Source organism: Microtus pennsylvanicus, chromosome 1 (assembly GCF_037038515.1).
Source record: "Microtus pennsylvanicus isolate mMicPen1 chromosome 1, mMicPen1.hap1, whole genome shotgun sequence".
NCBI lineage: Eukaryota > Metazoa > Chordata > Mammalia > Rodentia > Cricetidae > Microtus > Microtus pennsylvanicus.
Window position 1 is genome coordinate 138,236,053 of NC_134579.1, and position 18,212 is coordinate 138,254,264.

The following is an 18,212-nucleotide window of genomic DNA, read 5'->3' on the forward strand; positions in this document are numbered from 1 at the left end:
ACTTGCATGCACGTGGGCACACGCGCATACATGCATATACACATGCATGCATATACATGCCCAATGTATACACACACAAATGCGTGCACACGCATGTGCACTAACAACTCACACATGCATTCAAGTGAAGGAAATGCACACCATGTCATGATCGAGAGCTCCATCTTTTATCTCATAATAAAGTCTCCCATTGATGGGTTTCTCTCTCCTCTGTAGGCACATTTTTAGCTTTGAGCATAGACGCTACTAACAGAGCGAATATTGATACAGTACCAGAATATGCTTTGGAAAGTGAAACTGTTTTCATAAAGTTCATACATGGAATACCATCGAATGCTAAGAACATAACATGGTTCAGAAGACTAAGTGGTGTTTCAAAATTAAAAACAATAATGAGTTTAGACTTAGGAACTAACCAAACAACGAAGGGAGAAGCATTCACCGGAAGAGAAATGGTATACAGCAATGGGAGCTTGGAGATAAAAAATATCACTTTGGAATACACGAAAAAAGTCTTCATGGTTCATGTATATGACAAGAATGGAAAGCTTTTCGAGGGATCTATGTGGTTTACAGTATACCGTAAGTGATTCCCTGTGGTCCCTAGCAGCTGAGCGGGACTCATTGCCTTTTTCTCACACACACACAGCCTCTCAGTCCCGACCGGACCTAATGTCCTTTCTACATCACGGTCCCTTTCTAGGTTTTGAGCACTTAGTAGAGGACACCCATGGTGGAAACAGACCTGAGAAGAGGAGACTCCTTCCCCTGCATCCGCACTGCGGAAAGTCTGCCCCCGCCTGTCCTGTCCCAGGGACCACGGCTCTGGGGAAGATCCTGAGGAACTCAGTTGAGCACTGGCTAAGGGATCTGGGTTCTCATGAAGGAAGGTCTTTTTTACCAAGATCAGGTACTGTGAGCACCGTGAGGGTCATCTACAAACAAGAGAGTAATCCCCACACCAGCTACCCTGCTGAAAGGAAACCAAAGCATGGGAAATGTAGCTGTTGACTCTGGGCCACACGGGGGCGGGGGAGGGCGTGAGTGCTGGGCAGAGGACGAGCTGTCCGCTACAGCACAGTCCTCCTCTATGGCTGGGTTTCTTCTGGGGGCACCTGTGGAGCTGCTGGGTCAGGTGCTTTCCCCATAGACAGGAAGCTCGGGAGAGAGACTGGTGTGTGGTTAGAGCACACACACAAGCCTTTCTAGTCTGCAACAGAACCACACGAGTCAGGACAATGAGCAGTGAATGCACCGATGTGTGGATGAAGGAACAGATAAAACAATGTTCTGGAACTTCTCACAGAAACTAAAAACAGACAGAATCTGAGACATTCTGACAACACCTGATCCGCCTGGAGGCTGAAACTTTCTTCCAATCTCTGACCCCTGCTCCTAGGGTCCCCTCTCCCAGAAGCCCATCACAGGTTGCCTCTAAGGCTGATGGGATGTAGGAGGCTCTCAGGATTATTCTGGTTTGGCTATATATTTTCAATTAAATTACCTCTCCTCATGTGGAGGGAGGGAATGGGACACACAAACACCAGTGCCTGTGTGGAACCCATTGGACAAGTGGCGAGAATCATTCCTCCGTATACTCTATGGTTCCAGCAATTGAACTCAGACATTAGCCTTGTGCAAGTGCCTTTATCACTAAAGCCTTCTTGCTGGTCTGCTGGTTTAGTTTGGGAGAATCCGTGGAGTTCATGGACTATGTGGACTTGGAAGACACGTGAGACCCCTGCCCCTCACCTCCTCTTTCCTCATTCCAGGCAGAAGTATCCCTGCCTATGTTGACCTTCCCTGCGGTCTATGTCAGAGCATCAATTCTTTATTCACTGACCCCTGAGCTAGGTACTCCCTCCAGGGCAATAGCAAATGGCACAGAAATCAGTAGAAGCAGCAGCTCCTGGGAGCCAATGCTCCAGCAGTCACTGTGCCAATTATGAGTAAATGTCCAGAAGTGGCTGTGTCGGATCTAGGGCTCTGTGTGACAGACAGCTGAAGCAGGCCATGAGACATGACAGAGCAATTCCTTCCCTTTCTACCCTGAGAGGCATGAGGTCTGAGACAGACTGCCAGACCTGCAAGCCACAAAGGCCAGGCTCCTTCCCAGCTTTGCTACTGACTGGGACAGCATCCCTATTCCACTAGAGGTATCCCATGTTCCTTCCTGGTTTCTAGGCTCTTCAAGAGGGAGCTTGTCCAACCAATGCTGAGATGGATTTATCCTTCTCCACATGTAACTGTTTTTTCAAGATGTCACTGGTGGAACAGGGTGGGCGCTCTCAGATGGTCGCATACTGAAGCTGACACCAATTCTAACTTTGTTCCCCTTGGGAGAATTGACACAGCCCAATTGCGATTTCTGGGTCCAAAAGTAAAGGGATAAAGCACTTCACGCGCATTTATTGGCTCCGCTGTACTCTGCGCGACTCTCCAGAGCAGCTGTGGCCATCCACTCCTGGGAATGTACTAACACGACACTACACTTCCCCAACCCAGGCAGTCCTCCAGCCTTTCCCATGACAGAGACCTCAGACTTGTCTCTGAACAGATCTGTCCCCCAGCAGTTCTCTCTGCAGAAGAACCATGTGACCCAAGTCACTGCGCATTCACCATATGTGACCCTGCAGGTCTTCAGAGCTTGGTCTAAGACTTCCTGCACTCTTCAGGAAGCTCTTCCTCTCTGGAATAGGCTTAAGAGCCTGTGTGTCAATCACTTGACACTGAGACGTCTGTGGTCTTCCTTTCTCTCCCAGATGCGTCAGCACTCACGACACGTGAGCACCCGCGTTCTCAAGTCCCTGTTCTCTGTGTTGTGCCAGCCATGTCTGCATGCGAGAACATTTGTCTGCAGTGCTGGAAAGAGCCACCTGGTCTCTGGCCCAAGAACAGAATCAGGACATACTCCGAAGCCTGTCTGTCCTTCTTAGTCTGCTGATAATTTCTTGGGGTCATGGCTCCTCTTTAGAGGTCCCTGGCTCAATAACCATAATAGACGTGAATGCTATACACTGGGGTCTGAGATGACCATTGGAGCCAAGTGCCAGGGTTGCTTCATGTCTCCCTTGTGTGACATCTGCTCACATGTCCAGACCTCGGGACAGGCTGTGACCATCTCAGTAAAAGAACAATGGGAAGTGCCACCATGGACCACCAGTAGGACAGTCTTTAAAAGCAAAGCCCCAGAGGGCTCCTGTTCAGGCTGAGCAGTGGAGAGCAATACAGCTGGAGGGGGATCAGCCCCCCCCCCCTAAGGTCAGGCAGCGAGGACCAGGAGAGCCAGGTGGGGATGCTGCAGTTTCTGGGTCAGTCCACAAGTAAGCACTGCAGCTCAGTTCACACGGGAGAAAGCCAGTGCTTCTCCACCCCACACCCAGTGCAGGGATCCCAGGGGCTGAGTCCCCAGAGCCTCGGGCTTCTGTCTGTGGTGAGAGTGACCCTATACTTGTAGAGAGAAAACTTTCGGGTATCCAGAACCACACTGACCATTGTTTTCTGTTGTCTACACAGCTTGGGTCAAAAACATCTCTTGCACAAGCAATGGCACTACAGCTGTGGAGTATCAAGACACCATTGAGTTCAGATGTAAGCCTGTAGTTGCACATACAGATTACGAATGGTGGCATAATGGTAGGAAGATTGTAAACAGTAGAAATGCCATCCTGTCTTCAAATTCCGCAACTCTCACGTTATCTAAAGTCACCAGAGAAGTCAATGGAACCTATGTTTGTGAAATCAAGAACCTAGCAAGTAGCCATAGGAGCCAAGAACTGAAACTGAAGATTATCTGTGAGTAACTTCTATTTCCCCGTGGTCCCAAAGCTGTCCAAACACACATGCTTGGTGACCATACTACACAGGGCTCAGGTCCATGACACCAGCTCTTGATCCTGAACTCCCAGGTTGGCAATGCTGTCTGTTCACACACATCCTAGTAGGCCAAGCCTGCACAGAGATGGGAGAGGTGCTTCTGTGCGAGAGACTTGAGACTACAAGTGATGGGAAGCAGGGAGGCCACACATCATGGTTTCAGTACAAAGAGAGAGGTGGGATCCTTTGTGTGAGGGAGGGGGGGCTGTGAGCCCCTGTGAGGCAGCTACTTTACAAATGATCTAATCCCAGGCCTGCTTGGGACATTTTATAAAACACTCCTGTCACTTGACTCAGGGATGCCGTGACGCTTCTACAGAACAAGATCTTTCTTCTTTTTCCTACATAGTTGTATATTTATTTATTTAAAATTTCCACCTCCTCCCATCCTCCCATTTCCCTCCCACTACCCCCATCCCCTCTCCCTTGCTCTCCAGTCCTAAGAGAAGCCAGGGTGCCCTGCCCTGTGGGAAGTCCAAGGCCCCCCCTCCATCCAGGTCTAGGAAGGTGAGCATCCAAACAGACTAGGCTCCCAAAAAGCCAGTACATGCAGTAGAATAAAAAATCTGGTGTCATTATCATTGGCTTCTCAGTCAGCCCTCATTGTCAGCCACATTCAGAGAATCCAGTTTGATCACATGCTCGTTCAGTCCCAGTCCAGCTGGCCTTGGTGAGCTCCCATTAGATCAGTCCCACTGTCTCCGTGGGTGGACATACTCCTCGCGGTCCTGACTTCCTTGCTCATGTTCTTCCTCCTGCTCTTCATCTGGGCCTTGGTAGCTCAGTCCAGTGCTCCAATGTGGGTCTCTGTCTCTATCTCCATCCATCACCAGAGGAAGGTTCTATAGTGATATGCAAGATATTGATCAGTGTGGCTATGGGAGAAGGCCAGTTCAGACACCCTATCCTCTGCTGCCCATGGACATAGCTGGGGAAATCCCCTTGGACACCTGGGAACCCCTCTAAAGCCAAGTCTCTTGCCAACCCTAAAATGGCTCCCTTAGTTAAGATATCTTCTTTCCTGCTCCCGTATCCACCCTTCCTCCATCTCAACCATTGCACTTCCCCAAGCTCCCCCCATCCTCCCCTTCTCCCTTCTCTCTCCCCATCTCCCCTTCCCCCAACCCACCTCACTTCCCTGCTCCCAACTTTTGCCTGGAGATCTTGTCTACTTCCAATATCCAGGAGGAGATATATATATATATATATATATATATATATATATATATATATATATGTTTTTCTTTGGGTTCACCTTCTTATTTAGCTTCTCTAGGATCACGAACTGTAGGCTCACTGTCCATTGTTTATGGCTAGAATCCACCATAGTCCTCTTTTTGGGTCTGGGTTATCTAACTCAGCAAAGTGTTTTCTATTTCTATCCATTTGCATGCAAAATTCAAGATGTCATTGTTGTTTACCGCTGAGTAGAACTCTAAAGTGTATATGTGCCACATCTTCTTTATCCATTCTTCTATTGAGGGGCACTTAGGTTGTTTCCAGATTCTGGCTATTACAAATAGTGCTGCTATGAACATAGTTGAAGAAATGCTTATGTAGTATGATTGGGCATCTCTTAGGTATATTCCCAAGAGTGGTATTGCTGGGTCGTGAGGTAGGTTGACTCCCAGTTTCCTGAGAAACTGCCACACTGATTTCCAAAGTGGTTGCACAAGGTTGCATTCCCACCAACAATGAGTGAGTGTTCCCCTGACTTCACATCCTCTCCAGCATAGGCTATCATTGGTGTTTTTGATTTTAGCCATTCTGACAGGTGTAAGATGATATCTCAAAGTTGTTTAGATTTGCATTTCCCTGATCGCTAAGGAGGTTGAGCATGCCCTTAAATATCTTTTGGCCATTTGAACTTCCTCTGCTGAGAATTCTCTGTTCAGTTCAGTGCCCCATTTTTTAATTGGGTTAATTAGAGTTTTAATGTCTAATTTCTTGAGTTCTTTATATATTTTGGATATCAGACCTTTGTCTGATGTGGAATTGGTGAAGATCTTCTCCCATTCAGTAGCTTGCCTTTTTGTCTTAATGACAGTGTCCTTTGCATTACAGAATCTTCTCAGTTTCAGGAGGTATTTTATTTATTCATTGTTGCTCTTATTGTCTGTACTACTGGGGTTATATGTAGAAAGTGGTCTCTTGTGCCCATGTGTTGCAGACTACTTCCCACATTCTCTACTATCAGGTTCAGTGTGGTCAGATTTATATTGAGGTCTTTAATCCATTTGGACTTGAGTTTTATGCATGGTGATAAATATGGATCTATTTTCATTTTTCTACAGGTTGACATCCAGTTATGCCAGCACCACTTGTTAAAGATGTTTTCTTTCTTTCATTGTATAATTTTAGCTCCTTTGTTGAAAATCAGGTGTTTATAAGTTTGTGGGTTAATATCCAGGTCTTCGATTGGATTCCATTGGTCAAAATCTCTGTTTTTATGCCAATACCAAGCTGTTTTCATTACTGTAGCTCTATCATAGAGTTTGAAGTCAGGGATGGTAATGCCTCTGGAAGTTCCTTTATTGTATAGGATTGTTTTGGCTATCCTGGGTTTTTTGTTTTTCCATATAAAGTTAATTATTGTTCTCTCAAGGTCTGTGAAAAATTTTGTTGAGATTTTGATGGGGACTGCATTGAATCTATAGATTGCTTTTGGTAGAATTGCTGTTTTTACTATGTTGATCCTCCCAATCCAAGAGCAAGGGAAATACTGTTGCGGGAGGTCCTCCCACTCCTCCAGCCAATAGCCGCTGAGATACCAGCCCATTGGGGCGTGGTCTCTCTCCCTTTAAAAAAGCAGCTACTTCCCTCTCCTCTCTCTCTTCACTTCCTGCTCCGCCGGCGATGGTTGCGTAGAGGGCTGTTACCTGGGACAGTGATCTGTAAGTTTTTTCCCCTTTAAATAAATATCACCCTATTAATCATAATCCCAAGTTGGTGTGGCATTGTTTGTGACTTACGCCTTCATTTTGGGCTTAGGCAGGCAGAAGAGCATGGCGGATTCCTGCCGCCATACAGGGACGTGTTTTCAGACTGTGCAGTGCTCTGCGTGTCAGATTTGGATGTAACTTGGATGAAAAGAATTTCTGTGCTGCATGCTCAGTCTCAGAATTATAGTGCTGAGTGCCGCTCCTACCTGGTAGCCCCAAGAGGCTTCCTGACTCAGCTTTAGCTGCAAAACCCTGCGGCTCATTAAAAGGTCCTGCCACAAAACACTTAAACAGTGTTGATGAAAAGCTGAACGCATGCTTTTCGGTTTTCAGCCGTAGCAGGAAAAAAGCTGTGCCATTTAAAATGCCGGCTTTCTGGGCCATCCTGCCAGGGCAAACTCTGACTGTTTGAGGCAGGAGGGCTGGCTACAGAGAGAGGACTTGAGTGTTGTCTGTTGTAGCTGGCTGGCTGGCAGGGACCTTGAAACGCCATAGAGGTGTGGCTATAAACATGGCTACAGCCAGTACCTCAGCCATGAGGCTGGAAAGCTAAGGATCCAGCCGTCAAAGCCACGGCTTTAGTCCTACTGATATTGCTTGGTACATTAAAGGCTCATGACGTCAGAAAAACAGAGATACAGTAAAGAGAATGTCAAAGACAAAGAAAAATTTTAAATGATTTACAGTGTAAAAAATATATGCAGACTAAAAGTTAAAATTCTTAAAGTTAAACCTCTGTGACTTCAAGGTGTGGTAGCACACACCTTTAATCCCAGTGCCTAGAAGGCAGAGACGAACAGATCTCTGTGAGTTCAAGGTGTAGTAGCAAACACCTTTAATCCCAGTGCCTGGGAGGCAGAGACAGGCGGATCTCTGAGAGTTCAAAGACAGCCTGGTCTACAGGGTTATTCCAGGTCAAAGATATGCGCTCAAAAAGCAAAAAGTTAACCTAGGAATGTCACAGCTTAGATTCTTAAGCACCTAGTGATTTAAAGGCGCAAATCAAAAGTGCTCCTGGATAGTATAAAATTGCAGATTCACAATGGGACAGATTCAGACTGCTAAACGAGTCACACTGTTGGATGAATGTACGTAGGCTTGGGAGAGAGAAGAAAAAGAATATAGAGAATAAGTTAATGCTTAAAAAAAAAAGGTAAAGTCTTTAAAGAGACAGAGTACAGATAGTTAAGAGAATAAAAGAAATAAAGAAAAATAAGCCGCGTAAAAATGGAAAATTCACAGAGAGTCTGGATTATGTACATTGTGTTTTCTTTAAAATTTTTGACTGTGAAGGAGCTAAGTACAGAGAGACATTTCATTATATGGGCTGCCAAGTGGAACCAGAATGGATATCATGAGGGTATGATTTCAGAATTTGGATCTAAGGATATGATACTTTGGAAAAGAGATTCTTTTTTTGTTTTCACAGAGGATGAGACTCTATGGATTTCTTCTATTCCGATTTGGTATGATGGACCACGCTCTCCTGAAGGGTTGGTGTGAACACCTTCAGAAAATTGCTTTGCTCAACTGCCAACTGAGATGAAACTAGCACACAGGTTATACCATGAAAGACCTAATTAATGACGCCCCCATTCAGCAGGAAGCAGTTTGGAGAGAAAAAACTGCGCCCATGTTCCCAAATATAGTTTATAAATGTTCTTTTACATTTAAAGGGGGATATGATATAGATATGAATAATTTGCATTAGTATAGATTTTGCTTTATTGATAGAGACTTATGGTCAATTTTGTCATATGTATATGCATATTTCTGCTATTGATTAAGATATTGTGATTGTGTAATTCATTAAAAAACGTAATGTATAATTAAGAAATATAGATTAGTGGATAATCATCAGTAATAGTCAAGCTTGTAGTCATGTTAGTTAGATTTTCTAGATATATAGAGATACATTTCAGTTAGATAGACATTCTTCATATCTTTCAAAGACTGCAGAATATGGCCTTTAATGTTTCAATAACTTAGGACTTTTCATGACAATGAGACACTCTGCTCCTGGCAGCACCAATCTACTTCAAGAGGAAGATGGGCATCGAAGAGGATCCTTATGGAGTTTGATAGCCATTTGGGCAAGAAACTGCTCTTGCCTGGACTATTGCATAAACTGGACACGGACAACCCGCAAAGAGAGGACTACTGAACTTGCCTAAGGTGAGATGATCTTTCGGGGTTCCTGATTCATGAAAGAGTCTGCGAGACATTCTGCAGGACACAATAGATAGTGACTGAACTGACTTTGAATTTTCCTGCTTTATGGAAATGTCTGCTGGATACTATGGGCCTGAAGGCTGAAGATGGATGCCCCAACGGTACAGGGGAACTTTGGGTGACTGTCCAGGCAGTGAGATGTCTCTGTCATTTCTAGAGTTTTAAAAGTTGCTTTTTTCTTATTTGCTTATGTAGTATTGTATCTTTCTGGAGTCTTTGATGGAGTTAAGAATAGTTAGTTATAGTTATAGTTTTCCTTAGTTATGATAAAGATTATTGTAACTTTTACTTGATAATTGTTTTGTTATATGTAATTTTGCTATGTTAAGGTTAAAGCCTTCCTTTTTTTGTTTAAACAGAAAAAGGGGAAGTGATGTGGGAGTGTCATATATCAATCTGTTGATTTCATTGGCTAAGCAATAAAGAAACTGCTAGGCCCATTTGATAGGCCCACCCTTAGGTGGGTGGAGTAAACAGAACGCTGGGAGGAAGAGGAAGTGAGGTCAGACTCAACAGCTCTGCTCTCGGGAGCAGATGCCTCAGGAGAGACGCCATGCTCCAGGCTCCTGGGCAGACACAACGTGATGAAGCTCTGAACTAGAATCTTCCTGGTAAGACCGGTGCTCACAGATTGTTAGAGATGGGTTGATTGGGATATCAGAATTAGCCAGTAAGGGCTAGAGCTAGAGGGCCAAGCAGTGATTAAAAGAATACAGTGTCCGTGTAATTATTTTGGGTAAAGCTAGCCGGGCAGGCGGCTGGGGTGTTGGGAACGCAGCCCCGCCGCCGCCTCCTATTATTACTACAAAATACTTCCATTTTCTGGTATCCTCTTCAATTTCTTTCTTCAAAGTCTTAAAGTTCTGGTCAAATGGATCTTTCACTTCCTTGGTTAGAGTTACCCCAAGATACTTTATGCTACTTGTGGCTATCGTGAAAGGTGATGCTTCTCTGATTTCCCTTTCTGCTTCTTAGTTCTTTATGTGTAGGAAGGCAACTGATTTTTTTGGAGTTGATATTGTATACTGCCACATTACTAAAGGTGTTTATCAGCTGTAAAAGATCTTTGGTAGGGTTTTTGGGGTTGCTTATGTACACTATCATATCATCTGCAAATAACGAAAGCTTAACTTCTTCCTTTCCAATTCAAATCCCCTTCATCTCTTTATGTTGTCTTATTGCTATTGCTAGAACTTCAAGCACTATATTGAAGAGGTATTGAGAGAGTGGACAGCCTTGTCTTGTTCCTGATTTTAGTGGAATCGCTTTGAGTTTCTCTCTGTTTAATTTGATGTTAGCTGTCGGCTTGCTGTATATTGCTTTTATTATATTTAGGTATGACCCTTGTATCCCTAATCTCTCCAAGACCTTTATCATAAAGGGGTGTTGGATTTTGTCAAATGCTTTTTCAGCATCTAATAAAATAATCATGTTTTTTTCTTTCAGTTTATTTATATGATGGATTACAATGATAGATTTTCGTATGTTGAACCAGCCCTGCATCTCTGGGATGAAGCCTACTTGATCATAATGTACAATTTTTTAGATGTGTTCTTGCATTGGTTTGCCAGTATTTTATTGATAATTTTTGCATCTATGTTCATGAGTGAGACTGGTTTGTAATTCTCTTTCTTGGTTGAGTCTTTGTGTGGTTTTGGTATCAGGGTTAACTGTAGCTTCATAAAAGGAGTTTGGCAATGACTAACAAGATCTTTCTTTACTCTCTCGCGACATCACATCTTTCTCTTTCCTCCAGATGGCCCAGATTCCCCTACATTGTTTCCTTCAGACACTTTATTCCAGGTAGGATCAAAGATAAGGATCTTCTGCGAGTCAGTTTCTCAACCAAAAGCACAGTATTTCTGGACTTTGAATGGGAAGCCCTGGAATGCTTCAAAAGAAGTAAACATCAACAATGCCACATTAAATCATACTGGAAGATATGTCTGCACTGCTTCTAATCCTACAAGTAATGTCACTAATTCCACAGCCAGAGAAGTTACAGTCTATCGTAAGTGAATGCTTGGAACATCAGGGCTGATCTTTGGGGCGGTGGCTGGCTTTCTGTAAAGAATGGGGAGGAAGGAACTCCATAGCTTGTGTTCACAGTGACAAGCAAATCCCAGTCTTCCTGTGTGACCCTCTGATTCAGGAGACTTGGTGACAGACTGTCCAAAGATAGAAGGAGGAGAGTAATTGAGAAAGATACCTGTTACTGACTCCTGGTCTCCACACTCATGCCCTCATAGGACATGGATGCACACCCATGTGCACACACATACACCACGCACATACAAAAACCAAAACTACCATCATAAGAACTTGGGTTGCAGCTGTGATGATTAGTGGTGTCAATGTGATCAGAGCTGGCATTACTGAAGAACATGACTGGCCTTGTGTGTAGAAATTATCTGGATGGGGTAATTGTGGAGGAAGACCCATGCTAAACGTGGACTGGTTTCCAGGATGGTGTCGAAAGGAGAAAGCCAGATGTTCTGCTTTCTAACTGCGGGCACATGTGGGCAGCCTCCTTCTGCTCATGCCAGGCACATCTTGCCTATTAGGATGAACTGCATCCCTGCACCCGAAGTCAAACACACTCTTCCTTAAGATGAAGAGAGAACAAGATGGAGGCCGGAGGCAAACATGCTATTGTTCAAGCACTGGAGATGCCTAGGAAGGTAGAGCAGGATCTCAAAGTCATCTGCATATACACAGCACGTGTATGGCCAGCCTCAGCTATGGGGAACACTGCTTCAACAAAAACAAACAAGAAAATATCAGAGGAAATGCAAAAGACTTATTTTGATATAATACAGGATTGAAAAAAAGTAGCAAATAATCACAAAAGAGTGATTGGCATGCCGACATTAAATCAAGACGAATTAGTGGAACGCGGAGACTAAAGCAACCCTACAAAGAAATCAAGTAAATGAAGAGTTAGTTTCTTGAAAAGACACATGAAATCAACATGTCCTGGGGTAAACCAAACAAAAAATAGAGATGACATAAATATATAAACGCCGTGTGTAAAAGGCATGACAAGAGACATCACGGATATTGAGAGGATTGTTAAGAAATGTGCTGAATACCACTCATGAGCTTATACCCAGAAGATGCTCCGTCATACCACAAGGACACTTACTCAGCTATGTTTATAGAAGCATTATTTATAATAGCTGGAAACCTGCTATCACAAATAGTAAGAACCTGGAAACAACCTAGGTGACCCTCAACCGAAGAATGGATAAAGAAAATGTGGTACATTTACACAATGGAGTATTACTCAGCGGTAAAAAATAATGACACCATGAAATTTGTAGGAAAATGTATGGAACTAGAAAAAAAAATCATACTGAGTGAGGTAACCCAGACCCAGAAAGACAAATTCGGTATGTACTCATAGGTAAGTGGGTATTAGACACAAAGCAAAGGTTAACCAGGCTACAAGCTACAACTCCGGAGAAGCTAGGTTAAAAAGGACTCTTAGAGGGACAGGCATAGATCTTTCCAGGAAGGGAAAATAGTTAAGATCTCGTGAGTAAACTGGGAGGGGGTGTAATGGGGAGGGGGTGAGGGATGGGAACACGAGGGATGGAGATTGCTGAGTTGGTGGAAGTACGGAGAGGGAGAGCAATGAGAGAGATATCTTGATAGAGGGAGCCATTATGGGGTTAGGGACAAACACGATACTAGGAAATTCCCAGGAATCCACAGGGATGACCCCAACTAAGACTCCTAGCAATAGTGAAGAGGGCACCTGAACTGGCCTTTCCCAGTAATCAAATTTATGATGACCCTGATTGTCATCATAGCACCTCCATCTAGAAACTGAGGGAAGCAGATGCAGAGGTCCACAGCCAAGTGCTGGGCTGAGCTCCTGGAGTTTAGCTGAAGAGAGAAAGAAGGGATTACATGAGCAACAGGGGTCAAGATCATGATGAGAAAACCCACAGAGACAACTGACCCAAGCTAGTGGGAGCTTAGGCCTCTGGACTGGCAGCTGGAGAAGCTGCATGGGATGGAGCTAGACGCTCTGGATGTGGGTGACGGTGTGTATCTTGATCTGTTTGTGGGCCTGGCAGTGGGAGCAGTACTTATTCTGGGTATATGCATTGGCTTTTTGGAGCCCACTTGCTATAGAGGATGCCTTGTTCAACCTTGATGCAGAGAGAGGGGCTTGATCCTGCCTCTACTTGGTATGTCAGACTTTGCTGGTCCCCCAAGGGAGGCCTTATCCCTTTGAGGAGTAGATGGAGTTTGAGGTAGGGGTGAGGTGTGGGGAAGCGGGAGAAGGAAGGGAGGGGGAACTGTGCTTGGTATGTAAAGTGAATTTTTTTAAAATAAAATAATTATAAAATTATAGATTATAAGCCAAGAAATGTCCTGAAAACATACATACTAAAAAGCTGGGAAAGGAAGAAGGGATAAATTCCTTTACTCGTGACCAGACAAAATGAACTCAAGATGTAAAAGCAAATCATGCAGACCTAAAACGTGTAACTGGAGGGAAACTGTCATTGAAAATCTCCCCACAGTTCTGCCAGACATATCAAGAAAGTCTAAGGCCCAGAGACAGGGGTCTGTGGTTAAGAGGTAGGTGAAGCAGCTCTGGCAGAGGACCAAAGTTCAGTTCCCACACCCCTGTTGTCGCAGAAGGCATCCGACGCCCTCTTCTGACCTCCACACACACCTCCACTTGTGTACACACACACTCTCTCTCTCTCTCTCTCTCTCTCTCTCTCTTGCCCCGTCCTCCCCTCCCCCACTCTCTGTGTGTGTGGGATTTATTGGAATGAGTTCCAGGCTGCAGCTCTTCAATGACTGGCTGTGATGGAAAGTCTACAAATCTAGTTCCTCAGTCCCAGGAGGATGCGTATCTCAGCTGGCCCTCTGCAAATGCTGGAGTCCTGGAGAAGTAGGCTTCAGTGCCAGTGATGGAATGGATGAGCTGATGAAGCTCGGGCAAGCAGGCCAAGAAGGAATGAACCCGTCCTCCTTCCATTGCCCTTACATCCTTATATAGGCATCCAGTAGAAGGTGTGGCCCAGACTACAGGTGTGTCATCCTGCCTCACGATCTAGATCAAAAGCCTCAAGGTGCAGAATGAAGGTGTGTTGTCTTTCCCCCTTAAGATCCAGATCACAAGTGTGCCCTCCATTCCTGGTAGTCAAGTTGACAAGAATAGCCATCACAGCTATATAGCTAGGGTCATATAATTCTCAGGGGAAACGGGACCAGGACTGGAAAATATTAAGAAGTCTTGGCATAGAGGGATAGCCTAGGAATGAACTCAGACAGCTACAGCCACCTGCTTGCCAACAAAGTTGTCAAAGTAGACACTGAAGAAACAACACCTTCTCAACAAATGGGGGTGGGGACGTCTGCATATCCACACAAGGAAGAAGAAATGAAAGCCATTTTTCAGGACTCTGGGACATCGCTTCGTCAGTAGAGTGCTTGTCTACCACCCACGAAGCCCTAGCCTTGACCCCTGCAGCACATGAACTGGGCACGGAGGTGCACACATGAGCTCTTATGCTTGGGAGGTAGAGAAGAGAGGATTCACAAGTTCACACTCATCCTTGCCAGCCTAGCAAGTCTGAGCCAGTCTGGGCTACATGAAACCAATCCTGCTTCAAAAAGACATGAAACTGGAAGAAGTAGAGGAAACGCAGGGAGAATTCACATTATGAGTACAGCAAAGGCTTTCTGAGAATGAGTGGCAGAGCCAGAGAACAACAGCAAAAATGACAAGGAGTCCGTGCAGTTTCAGCAATTCCTTCTAGCAATCTCCAGAGCAAACCAGCAGCCAGAATGGGGGCATCGATGTATCTTCACACGAAAGGAGACAATACTAAGAATATATGAAGAGCTCAAGGGCCAGGAGATGGTTCAATGGATAATGTGCCTTTTTTTAAGCATGAGGACCTGAGCTCTGACCTCAAGCTATCACCTGAAAGCTGCACTGTGCATCTGACGTCCACCTCAGGTCTCCACATGCAAGTGAGTATGCAGGAACACACACATGTAACAAAAGAATCAGAAACATAAACAAAAACCCAAATATTCCAGTCAATAAAATGGGTCAGTGAATTAAGCAAACAGCATTTTTACTGAAGAAATAGAAATAAGCATAAAAGCATACTGGAAAACAGGTAAATCCTTTGTCATTGACCAGATGCAATGAAAATTGTGTGGACACTGTGGAGCATCTCAGCCAGACTGGCCTCTGAGAAAACACAGGTTAGGATGCAGAGTGAAAGGACGCTGCGTGTACTGCACGTGGGCAATTCTGTTACTGTAGCCTGAACATCAGTGCTGAGGTTCCTCAGCAGCCAACTCTATAACTACCACATGGTCCAGCTGTCACTCTTCTGGGGGTAAACCCAAAAGCACCTAAGTCAGCACTTCACAGAGTTACTGGCACATCCATGTTCACTGCGGCCCTACTGAGAAGAGACCTTCATACACACGTGTGCATGGGTGTGTGTACCTGTATGTATGTATGTGTGTGTATGTATGTATGTATGTGTGTGTATGTATGTATGTGTGTATGTATGTGTGTGTGTATGTATGTGTGTGTGTATGTATGTGTGTATGTATGTGTGTGTATGTATGTATGTGTGTATGTATGTGAGAGGTAAATGCAGAGGCGGACATTTTGCAGGATGAAGTGAACAAGAAAGAATGCAGGGGACAAACGAGAGTAAAGATGGGTCGGAAGTGAGCACAGCATGATGATACACGTTGAAAATGCCATGATGAAACCTATTGGTTTTATGAAAATTAAGCATTGATAAGCATAAGTGAGTCAGCGGGAGAAACATCTCATCCCACGGGGCAGATGTTGGACACCTAGGTATACATTCTGACAGACAAATCCCAGAGTTAAGTTAGGGGATGCCCTAAGTGACTTGGGCCTCAAAGACCCTAGAGACTGTCTCCTGAACTGAGACTCATGGTCTCTGAGATTTGGGGACAACCGTGGGGAGATTGATACTTTACATAGTGAGCCCCAAGAGCTGCTCAAACCTGTGAGAGAAGGCACTTCTCAGTTGGTCCTGTCCTCTGTCCACAGCGCCACTGCCGAAACCTCGACTCATAGTTGCCAGCCTGACTTATAAAGAAGGAGACTCCATGAACATGACCTGTAGTGGAAATGGCAATAGAACCCACGTAACATGGCTCCACAATGGATATCCAGTGGCAGGACAACTTTCAGCCAGGATTTCACCGTCACTAAGTAGCAGAGTGATTTTTATACGCAGTCTCAAAATGGAGGACACTGGGATGTATCAGTGTGAGACCGCCAATTCCTTCACTTACAACAAGAGTGAACCATTCTACCTGAATGTGTTAAGTGAGTGACCCCTCCTCCCCCACATTTTAAGAATTGTATTTTTAAGAACTGTTTTATTATAATTTTAGGGTGACGTGAGAGCCACGTGCGTGTGTGGAGGTCAGAGGACAGTCAAATGAAGTCGGTTCTCTCCTTCCACTTCTACCTGGGTTTCGAGGATGGAACCTGGATCATCAGTTTTGTGCAATAAGCTGTTGTTCCTGCTGTACATCCCCCGGGATCCTTACTGGGGGAATTTGTTTTTGCCAACACTTTGCAAAATAGACAACAGACACGGGGCCGTAAAGTGAGGCATAGTGCCATCCAGTTATTACTCCTACTTGGGAGGCTGAGGCAGGAGGATGGAGAGTAAGGCCAGTCTGGGCTACAGAGCAAGACCCTGTCTCTACAGAGTCCCACATTGGAGCACCAGACTACAACCCCAAGGTCCAAATCAGGAGCAAAAGGAGAGAGAGCACGAGCAAGGAACTCAGGACCGCGAGGGGTGCACCCACACACTGAGACAATGGGGATGTTCTATCGGGAACTCACCAAGGGCAGCTGGCCTGGGTCTGAAAATGCATGGGATAAATCCGGACTAGCTGAACATAGAGGACAATGAGGAATACTGAGAACTCAAGAACAATCGCAGTGGGTTTTTGATCCTACTGCACGTACTGGCTTTGGGGGAGCCTAGGCAGTTTGGATGCTCACCTTAGGAGACCTGGATAGAGGTGGGCGGTCCTTGGGCTTCCCACAGGTCAGGGAACCCTGATTGCTCTTCGAGCAGATGAGGGAGGGTGACTTGATCGGTGGAGGGGGAGGGAAATGGGAGGCGGTTGCGGGGAGGAGGCAGAATTCCTTAATAAATAAATAAATTAAAAAAAAAAGAACCGTTAGGGTTCGAGCCAGATGGAGTCCCACTGAGAAGAGGTGGACAGCAGCTCCCACCCTTAACAAAGACGCTATCTGCAATTAATACCTTCTGGGTAAAGAGAATTTTCGGCAGCACAGTGTCCCTGAGCATATAAGCCACAGAAAATGTCACTGAATAGGGTCTATCAACCACACTCCAGAGCAGGACTCATGCCCACATGAAACAAACTCAATGGTATTTTTGTGGACTTTTAAATTTCATTTTACTTAATTTTGGCATTTTTTTTGTCTTATTGGTCTCTCACTTGATTGTTTTGATTTACATTTTTGTGTTTCTTGGTTGTTTTTTTTTCTGAAAGAGAGAGAAAGAATATAAAGTTGGGTGGGTAGGGAGGTGGGAGGGATCTGGAAAGAGTTTGGGGAAGGGAAAAATTGTCAAAATATACTGTATGAACTTTTTTTTCCAATAAAAAATAATAAAATAAAATAAATCCAGAAAGGAAAAAAAATAAAAAAAATAAAATTGATGAGGGAGAAATGTCAAACTACTTACAAGGACAAGCTCACTAGAACTGAACTGTTGTTTATCTACATCTGTAAATATAAAGGAATTTTTTTTTTGACCTTGTTCTAAGGTTTGATGTGAGCCTAAAGGGACCCTCTAATGAGATACAGAAAACCTCAGCTTTGGCTTTTTTCTGTTCATTTTTTTTCTAAATCAATTACTTGTATGAAATCATAGCAAGCATTTTTAACTTTCAGCATAGTGCTAGGAAAATAGATAATAAATCAAAAGAGAAAATAAAAATCCAAAAATATCGGAATAGGCTGGATCACTGGTAAGCAGAAATCAAAGTGAAATTTAATAGCAAGTCTGACATTTTATATCCTTGTTTATTTGCTTTTTTAATCAATTGTGCTAGAGTCTTAAGAAAACTCAATTT

At 44.4% G+C, this 18,212-nt stretch overlaps 1 protein-coding gene across 1 annotated transcript; it reads left to right on the top strand.

Moving 5' to 3' along the window:
* Nucleotides 1-392: 392 nt before the first annotated feature.
* On the top strand, nucleotides 393-11,069 carry LOC142854404 (cell adhesion molecule CEACAM2-like). The gene is made up of 3 exons (XM_075979961.1): nucleotides 393-582; nucleotides 3,517-3,591; nucleotides 10,807-11,069. The coding sequence occupies exons 1-3, from the start codon at nucleotides 393-395 to the stop codon at nucleotides 11,067-11,069; spliced, it is 528 nt and encodes a 175-aa protein (XP_075836076.1).
* Nucleotides 11,070-18,212: the final 7,143 nt, after the last annotated feature.

What these genes read in the sequence shown, in the direction of transcription:
- LOC142854404 (XM_075979961.1), top strand. Translation starts at nt 393, where the DNA reads ATGAGTTTAGACTTAGGAACTAACCAAACAACGAAGGGAGAAGCATTC. An exon ending in TATGTGGTTTACAGTATACC is followed by an intron (nt 583 to 3,516) that starts GTAAGTGATTCC and finishes TTGTCTACACAG; the next exon opens with CTTGGGTCAAAAACATCTCT. An exon ending in AGACACCATTGAGTTCAGAT is followed by an intron (nt 3,592 to 10,806) that starts GTAAGCCTGTAG and finishes TCTTTCCTCCAG; the next exon opens with ATGGCCCAGATTCCCCTACA.